Genomic DNA, 9,726 nt, shown 5'->3' on the forward strand with positions numbered 1-9,726 from the left:
CAATAATGGTGTTATTCAAACACACAGTTACAACAGCCACAGAAAAGCTAGAATACTAATTATTGGGACCAAGCGCCCAACTACAGCAAACACTGATCACCACAATGGTGACTCAAAATAAAATAAATATCACCATCTAAACAATGTAAGGAAATTACATTGAAATAAACTTGAGTTTTAATTTAATGCATCCTGAGAGTGTTTATTTGGTCAAGAAACAGTATAAATTGTCTAAATGAGACCATAAATAATGTTGAAAATGGCCACATTTGAACTAGTTTGTAACCTTGTACGAAGCATCCATTAACATCTTTTTCAGACGTCCAGAACACGTCAAAAAAAGACGTTATAAAAACTTTCATTCCGGCCCCTCAGTGGACGTCTTTTCAACGTCCGACTTTTGTGACAAAGACGTTGAAAAGACGTCTTTTGGACATCATTTTGCTCAGTGATCATGATCTGTGTCATTAATGTGTATTTGTGAAGGTCTTGTTCTTGTTCACAGAGGCGTAAAGTTGATCCTGCGGTTTATCTTCTCTTCCTCTGATGGCAGCGTAAGTCACGGTATCATGATCCTGAAAGAACAGATTCTGTCCATCAATGTTTGAACCACAGCGATTATTATTACCATTATTAGAGCATCATTTATCTGAGAGTCAAACTCGTGTGCTGGCGTCGACTCACATCCAGTGATTTTACTGGCTTTGTGTTGAAAGAAGAGACCTCAGAATAAGTCACATCATCTGTCTGCTCCTAAACATCAATGCAAACGTACAGAGAGTCGAGTTTAACACACATCTCTCTCACTATAACATGGAGAATAACACAAAAGCTTTTAAAGCGTAATGTTTGATGATTTAGAGACTCACATCGGCTCTTAGATCAGGAGGAATGGACATGTTGATCGTCTCATACGTCCCTTTATGTTCATCCTCATCTTTGACCTTCAGAATAAACAGTTCAACTGCATGAATGACACTTTATTGAGCTTTAAAGACAATAATCAAATCTAAATCACTGCATTCCTGAACTCACCGCAGAGTCGCCAGTCCCGACTTTATTATCTGAAAACAAGTGCCTCGTGAAATATGAGTATTTATGCACAATCAGAGTTTGTTGAAGCATTAAATGATTGTTGACTTGATATCTCGTTGAGATTGACATTACAGGAGCAGGAGATTTCATATAATCCACATGTTTCTGAATGTGATGTGTTTGTTTGCTCATCTGAACTGTTTTTAATTGTTGTAAAGGAGTAAATGTGAATCTCACCAGCTATTTTTCTGCAGATCAGCCAGAGAAGAGCAAGAAGGAGAACAGCGACTGCAGCGACAGAAATCCCTATGACTGAAGAAGAGATCGAGCTCAGAGTCAGAGACGGACAGGCCAGACTGAGGACAATTATAGACAGAAGATGTGATTATGAACCTGTGATTGCAGGAGAGTTTGTGCCTGGTGTTGTTGAATCAGCTTGATCTGAAAAGGATGAATGTTAGTTGAGATGCTTCATAATAATATCCAGGATGAGGAGGACACGAGGTGAGGCGTAGCAAACTACATTGTTTACTGAAACACATCATTTATTGCAAAGAAAGGAACAAAGAGGATCCGGTGATATAGGTTTTTAGCATCATAAAGTAGAATACACTAATCTTATTCCTGACCTGATTAATATTTGCTTTATACATAATATTTTCTTGCCACAGATCAGACATTCTGAATTTCTATTTTTAAATATATTACAGGATTTTTAGACACACACAAACATATGAATCTCAACAATGGTGACATGCTTCATGCCGCAATGCATGCTGCATACTCATGGTTCCCAGTGTGCTTCACGGCTCAACATCTCGTCTTCATCTGATGCTTTCTGGGAGAATCGAGTGAAAGAACCAGAGTTTTTCATCAACACACGACTCTCACTGTTTATACTGAACATGTCATGGAATATGCATAAGTACGCTAATTACACACACCACACGAGTCCATGAAATGAAGCTAACACAACTCAATGTGCCAATGGTCCTGTAGAATATGACAGTCATATTTAGATGAGTGAACACTGAAGATAACTCCAGCATTACGCACTGAAAAGCACTGATGTGAGAAAGACAGTGATGATGTACCTTTAGAAACGTGTGTGTTTATAGTTGAGGGATCCTGAGAGTGTGTGATGTGGACTGGATTCACTGCTGTCGTTGAATCAGCTTGAGCTGTGAAGATCAATGTTAGTTCAGATGATTCATACTGTACAATATGAGCATCATATTTTAACTGTGATCATCACATTACATAAAGAGTGAACAGTTGGACTGTGACTTCACTGCAGTTCATTAGTTTGAAGCAACGCTTTGAGTTCCTCTTCTGTGAGAGTCAAAGAAGCTTTTGTTCCCTCAGTTTGTTCTGGTTCAGTGATACTGATAGACCTCAGTGTTCCTGACATCATGAGGCTCTTCTAACACTGTTTCCTCACCTGAATACTTGACAGTGTATCTGACTGACGTCTGGACTTGATTTCCCAGAGTAAGCTGACATCTCCACTCTCTGTTGTCATCTTCATCCAGGAGTGTTGTAGTCAGAGTGATGATACAGCGACGTGGAGATGATGATGATGATGATGATATCTGATATCTGGAGTCTGTCTTCAGATCAACACCAGCCTGATTCACCCACAACAGCTTAAATCCCCAAGAACTGACCCAATAATCACAGGAGTATCCAGAATATAAATACAACTGACAGGAGAGAGTCACAGAGCGGCCTGGACTGATCTCAGTCTGTGAGGATGAAGATGATGATGATGATGATGATGAAGACACTGAAACTGAACACAAGACACAAATCACAGACTCTTCAATCATCATCTGAGTTTAAAGGGAGAATCTGCTCTTTTTATATTGAACACATAATCATAAACTCACCATGAAGAACATGCAGATAAACACGAGCATCAGTTCCTTTTTGTTCTCCGTTCACATATTGTCTGCAGCTGTAATATCCATAATCTTCTTCTGTGACGTTCTTGATGTTCAGAGAGCAGTCAGACTCCAGACTCAGTCTCTCATGTCTCTCTGTGTCTTTATTCTTTATTCCTCCAGTAATCAGTTCAACTGTCCCTGAATCTCTGAAGCCGTTAAAATAGGTCCATGATGTTGATTTGCAGTCAGAAAGATCTTTATTACAGGACAGAGAGACATCTACACCAGGACTGATGAACACTTCCACTCCACTGGTTCCTGAAACACAGTATATCTCAGTGATCATGATGATATAAACAGAAGTATTAAATGATGATATTTGTCCTCTCGACTGCATCTGAGAGTGTTAAAGCTCTGTTGTAAAGCTGCCCAGTTTCGGCTGAGTTTGGATCGCTCTTTGAGTTGTAAGTTGATGCGAGCGCGGATACATGGAGTTACTGGAGCAGTTTTGCTTCTAGACGGCGAGGATGTGGACCATCAGTGTGCTTTTTCTCCCGTAAGTTTGATAAACATCAAGGGAATTACTCGACAGTTGAAAAGGAAACTTTGGCGTTGTTGTTTTTCTTGCAGTTCTGTGAAGTTTACTTCGGCTCTTCCATCCGGCACACTGTTGTCTGTAGGGGTCACAACTCCCTCCTTTTACTTTCCCGTATGTATAATGCTAATCAACGGCTGATGCGCTGGGCTTTATTTCGACATATATAAAAGGGTGTCACGTGACGTACATCGGACGCACTTAGTTCTGATTTATTTAATTTACACACACTAGGTTTAGGGGCATGTGCTGTTCGCTGCCATTGTTCTTTTGATAGATAGAGTAGGGAAGTATAGGGAAGACTTTTCTTTCTACATTTTTCGGTAACACTTTAAAATAATGGTCCGTAGTTAACAAGTAGCTATGCAGGAAGTAATAGGTAGTACTGCATTAACACCGAACTTAATACCATTAACTAATATGGAAGCAATATTAACTAAGCATTAAGTAATAGGTAATTTAGTACAAATGTAGTTCCTTGGTAGGTATTTGATTATTACTAAAGAAATATATCATCATTGAGAACTACTTGTGAACTAAGAAATAATAACCAATTAATTACTAATCACAAAAGTAACATGGCTAAAAAGTGAACAATTGTGGGGGTTTTACTCTTAACATGGTCATAACATTTCAGAAGCACGTGCCTCAAATGGGTTCTTTGTGGAAACCAGTTTATGAAGTTTATACATCCCCCCAAATACATTAGCTAGGTTGAGATTGTGACCACTACTCTTGCCAGGATGGACGCATGTTCTCTGTTTATTTAAAACTTAAACATAAAATAATCCTAATAAAGACAGTTTTTAAAAATAAACCTTAAATAATTAGGAAGTGATGCTGACGCTCTCATGATTGGATTAGTTCACTATTATGAGCTCTATTGAATGTCAGTCACATATATCTCAGACTCCAAAGACCTATAACTTTATATTACAGTAGCTGCCTGAAGAGGACTTCTCTTTAGGACATGAATATAAACATTGATCACTTGTCAAAAACAATTAGCATCTTTAATGAAGAAATTGGCTGCATTTATGTTACGATAATGTCACAGTGTCTGGTTGTGTTCCCTTGTTTGTCCACTAGATGTCCTCCTTCCCCTCAGTGTCATGTACTTCTGGAACTGCATTTCCCAGCATTCTGTCTGTCACTGTCACTCATCTGTTCATTGCACTCAGCTGTTCCCCGTAATCATTGTTCCCAGCTGTTCTGTGTTAGTCTTGTTAGATCTGTGTATATATTCCCTGTCTGTGTTAGTATGTGTACGGAGTCGTTGTAATTTGTCCCACACTGCAGGTGTGATTTCAAGGCTAGTATTTATCTTTTCTTGTTTTGTATTTGAATTGCCTTATTGGATTTTGACCCCTGCCTGGACTGGATTATGATTTACGGATTACCCTATTAAAAGAACATTTTACTGCAATTTGATCTGCTGTCTCTCTCCTGTGTGTGTCGTGACAGATACGCCCAAAACCACATCTTCCAGATTACAGTGTTTGTTAGAATATTAGTGCCTCACACAACCTGTACAGTATGTGTCAAATATAAAATGAAATAACTTGTATCATTTGTGAAAAACATGTTAACTCTTCAATAACTACTTAAGCGTTACTTTGTCATTTGTGGGGGACATTTGTCCCCAGAATGTATTTGTGAAGTTTCAGCTCAAAATACCCCACAGTTAATTTATTATAACCATTTGAAAATGTCATTTTGGGGCCTGTTTGAAAATGAGCTGTTTTGAGGCATGCCACTTTAATGCAAATGAGCTGCATATCCTCGCCCTGCCTTTGGATGAGGGCGTCACTTGATACCTATGGCAGTCGGTCTAAGCAGAAGGGGAGTGAGAGACGCGCTATTTTGAATGTCATTCAGCGTACGTTTGAATCGGAATAAATAAATAGTACGAAGAGACTCCGGCAGAATAAACACAAATGAGAATGGACCAGTACGTCTCGGTATGGTTATTTGATACATTTATGTACTTTAGCGTTGTAATCGCGTCCTCTTTGCAAGTATGGTGGAGCAACACACACACACATAGACACACAAACACTAACGCTGGCGCATTTTTTTAAACTAACGTTACAACGTTAAAGTTTGCTACGTAATTTACAAGCGAAATTACATTTATGCGAGGGACCTGTGGCGTCATGTTTACTTGTCATACAGGTGCTTCTGTGGCAAATGTGAGAAGATGGCTAACTTACAGAACAGGAACATATATGCGGTTTTTAATACAATACCTTTAAAAATATATATATTTATAAACGCACTATACAAACAAGGTTTAAATTATATACACAGACATCCTACGACGACACCAACTTTAGACGCATTTGTTGTTGAATTGGCTGACATCGACTGAAAAGACTATTTGCTCAAAAATCATAAAATACACTTACTGTTACTGGATGTGACGGTGGATCGCAAACAGTAGATGACGATCCACACTTGAGGATTAATTTTTAAGCCACAACAACAGGATTAATCCACTTGTCCACGACAGAACACTTAAGTTATGTTTCCAAGAGACATTACCGGCTGTCGTTGAAACAATGGAGGATGATGTGTACAGATCACCGAGGGCGGGGTCTAGGCCACAGCCATACTGTCAATCAAACCTCTTTCTCATTTTCTACGTCACAAAGAGCTGGATCTCAGAACAGCTCGTTCTGAGACAATGCATATGATTTATTGAGATTGTAAAAAAAACACTGGGTGGATTTTTATCATTCTAGGGTGGTTTTGCTCACACACTGCCAACACACATTTATGTTCAAACACCATGTAAAAGTGAATTTTCCATAATAGGTGCCCTTTAAATACGGACCATTATTTTAAAGTGTTACCCATTTTTCTTCTTTCTCATCATTGCACATAATACATTTGTTCCCCTGTTCTCCTGCTGTTTCTCAGCGCTCTTATTCACTCTCTCAGTGTTTAATGGTAACAATGATCCTGTCTCCTTCTCTGTCTCCCTCTGCTGGACACACACACACACACACACACACACACACACACACACACACACACACACACACACACACACACATCAGCTGTTTTCTCTTTTCATTCTGCTCATTCCTCTCCACCTGTTCCTCATCTCCTCTCATTATCTTGTCTTCTTCTAAGGCCATGTCCACACTAGTACCTTTTCGTTTAAAAACGTATATTTTTCTCTCCGTTTTGGCCGTCCGTCCACACTGAGACGCTGTTTTAAGTCAACAAAAACGTATCGTTTGGAAAATGCTCTCCAAAGTGGATAAATTTGAAAACGCCGTTTTCGCGTTGTAGTGTGGACAGTGAAACCGGAGGTATTTCAAAACGATGACGTAAGTTTAGTCGTGATCCATGTAGTACCAATAGATATTCATGTTTATCAGTATTGTGCCTGTTATGTGTTATTCATTTTTACACTATTGCTAAAATATGTTACTTTCTATGTTACTTAATATGTGCTATTCTTCATAGCACAGTACTGCAAAGATGACAGATAATGTAGTCTACTCACATTTGCTGTCCTGCGGCAAAACAGGAGAGCAGTTGCGTTTTAGACCAAACATATGGTGAATGAATGCGACCTGGACGCATCCGTGATGGTGAGATATTTTGCTAAATAAAATTATCCTGTTATTGTGCGATTATTATTTATTTTCCCATCTGTATCATCTCAGTGAGCGTTTATGAAGTTTCACGCATGCGCAGTAAAGTGAATTTAGAAGTTTCTCATCCACACTGAAACGTCGGAAAACACCTGAAAACGCTAGTGTGGACGGAGAGCGTTTTTAAACGAAAACCCCGTTTTCAAATGTATCCGGATTAATGTGGACGTAGCCTAACCCTCTCTTTCTCTGTCTTGTTGTCAGATTGTTGGATGTCACAGTTACTCATTGACCAGTGTTTTTACAGTCCTGTCCTAACCTCATTTCTCTAACCTCATCACAGAGCGATCTGACCAGAACATGGACTCAGCGAGTGGCAGCTCGGTCCAGTCTGCAGTCGAACTCCAGGGTGTCCTCCTGGGCAAACATGAGGAGGACATTTCCGCCACCAGACACGCTTTCGAGTCGCTCAGACGGCCGATCTCTCATGTCAGGTCCATAATAGACTCCTCCAGCCTTCAACCTCGCCGGCTTCTCACGACTCGCTGGAGCCGCGGATTAATAATCCTCCTGTCTATTCGGGTGAGCCAACACAATGTCGCTCTTTCTTACCCAGTGCGAGGTGGTATTTTCCCTTCAGCCGTGACGTATGCTAAGGAGCGGGTTAAGGTCCCTCACATATTCCAGGTTTGGGAATGGGGAGTGGCCAACTGGGAGGTGGAGACGGATTGCATCTCAGTTTTAGGCATTTCAAGGATGAGATCCGTGTCTTCGATCGATCAGGCTTCTCGACTGTTTTCTGCTCTCCAGCAGGGGATTGATTTCTCTATTGAATTTCAGACCCTCGCTACCACCTGCGGCTGGAATCAACCTGCGTTGGTCGCTCACTTTATGGAGGGTCTCATTCCTGAGTTGAAGGATGAGATCCTCATTCAGGAGGTTCCTACTCGGCTCGACGATCTCATCGACCTGGCTATTCGGGTCCAGAAACGGTTCGATCTACGGCGCAGAGCTCACCGCATGGAGACTTGGAAGTATCTTTTAAAGCAGGGTTCTTTATTGCTGTTGCATTGCTGTAGTCTGCTTCATCCAAAAATCTTAGCCGAGTCTGACTAAAGGCAAAATACTTTGTGTTCATATACCTTACAAGGGGGAGGGGTTACATAGAGGTGTAGACACTCTGAAACAAAGCATGTAAATGAGGCATAGGATTCAGCTCGTTACTGGAAATTCCCCATCCCTGATCTCATCAGCATAACAGTGTCTTGTATAGATGGTAATCCAATCAGCCTCATTGTATCACCCACACCTTCACATTATCATAGAGCTTAATGGGGAGGGGTTACATCGAGGGGGAGACACTCTGAGCATAACTATTCAGATTGAGTCTGGGGCTTCCAGAGCCATTAAAACAGCCTGTCTTTGAGTTGGACTCGAGAGCTTCTTAAAATATACTAGGCCGTATTTCTGTTCAAGGAAGTTGTTGTTCAGTCCTGTTAGTATGCTGAATTGAAAGATCATTATTACATTTTTTTTTTTTTGAAGAGTTGGAGTTTAAGTTTAAGACAAAAAATGTGTTCATGCGCATTAAACCTCTGTGCTGAATATTGTTTAAGATTTCACATGACTGTTTACCGGGAATAAAATCGGACTCATATTATAAAGTTCCCGGAAGTGCGGTTGTTGTTGTTAGAGCACGAACGAGGTGGTGTAACGTTTGGTGTTGACGAATAAACGGATGATCGATTCTCAAGTGTATCTTTTTGTATAACGTGTGTGTATCAATACACAACTCTGAGATCACAATGTGAATGTGTGCAAGAATAAACTGAGCATGTTCAAATCAACTCTTTCCAGACTAATTCCACTAAATGTGTTTAGAGAAAATACAGATTTCTTTACCTGTGAGAAGTGAAGAGAGAATGATCAGTCCCAGCAGACACAGATCACACTGATCAGACATTTCTGCTTCTGTCCGTCTTCCTCTTCATTAGATATAGTGACAGCTCTTCCTCTTCATTATATATAGTTACAGCTCCTCCTTTAATCATCATCAGCTCCTCCTGTGGTTATTAACTTCATCTTATCTGATGAACTTTTGACATCTGTTGCTATAGTGACACTGTCAGTCCATGACAGTGAAGTGTTGCTCTCTCTCTCTGTGTGTGTGTGTGTGTGTGTGTGTGTGTGTGTGTGTGTGTGTGTGTGGGTGTGTGTGTGTGTGTGTGTGTGAAACATGTGAGAAGTGCATATGCTGTTAACAGCACTGTCTCAACACACATCTGATCTGAACAGTTTATTGGCTACTTTTGCACACAAGAGAATTACTGTTACTCTCACTTCTTTCTTTTAGCAGTTTATCGCATGACGCTAAAATCTAGAAAAAAAATGACATTATTAGTGATACAATTGGTTTGTTTCTAAAAAGGTTTCCAATATTCACGACTAACTTGTATACAATTAATACTAAAACAGTTTAAGGTATTTTGAAGATTAACATCAGCTCAGTTTGGTGAAACAGAAAGTATCTGCACACACTTCACGAGTGTCGGACCGAACTTGCTGTCCACAGTAATGGTGTTTCAGAAGTATGTCTTCGCTG

The 9,726-nt window shown here is 40.1% G+C and overlaps 1 protein-coding gene across 1 annotated transcript; it reads right to left on the bottom strand.

The window, feature by feature from the left end:
* Positions 1–318: 318 nt before the first annotated feature.
* Positions 319–9,087, bottom strand: LOC120468251 (uncharacterized). Its single transcript, XM_089129334.1, has 9 exons — positions 9,027–9,087; positions 2,925–3,239; positions 2,003–2,216; positions 1,843–1,934; positions 1,273–1,422; positions 1,036–1,064; positions 870–944; positions 685–753; positions 319–575 (listed from the first exon to the last, which is right to left on the bottom strand). The coding sequence occupies exons 1-9, from the start codon at positions 9,085–9,087 to the stop codon at positions 468–470; spliced, it is 1,113 nt and encodes a 370-aa protein (XP_088985460.1). The 3' UTR covers positions 319–467.
* Positions 9,088–9,726: the final 639 nt, after the last annotated feature.

Source organism: Pimephales promelas, chromosome 3 (assembly GCF_988280905.1).
Source record: "Pimephales promelas chromosome 3, fPimPro1.hap1.1, whole genome shotgun sequence".
Lineage (NCBI taxonomy): Eukaryota > Metazoa > Chordata > Actinopteri > Cypriniformes > Leuciscidae > Pimephales > Pimephales promelas.

Excerpts from the sequence above, each read along its gene's own strand:
- LOC120468251 (XM_089129334.1), bottom strand. The coding sequence starts at position 9,087 with ATGTCTGATCAGTGTGATCTGTGTCTGCTGGGACTGATCATTCTCTCT. Across the intron at positions 2,217-2,924 it reads TTATCTGCATGTTCTTCATG|CTCAAGCTGATTCAACGACA; the intron begins GTGAGTTTATGA and ends TGATCTTCACAG. Across the intron at positions 754-869 it reads CTCCTGATCTAAGAGCCGAT|GAGCAGACAGATGATGTGAC; the intron begins GTGAGTCTCTAA and ends ATTGATGTTTAG.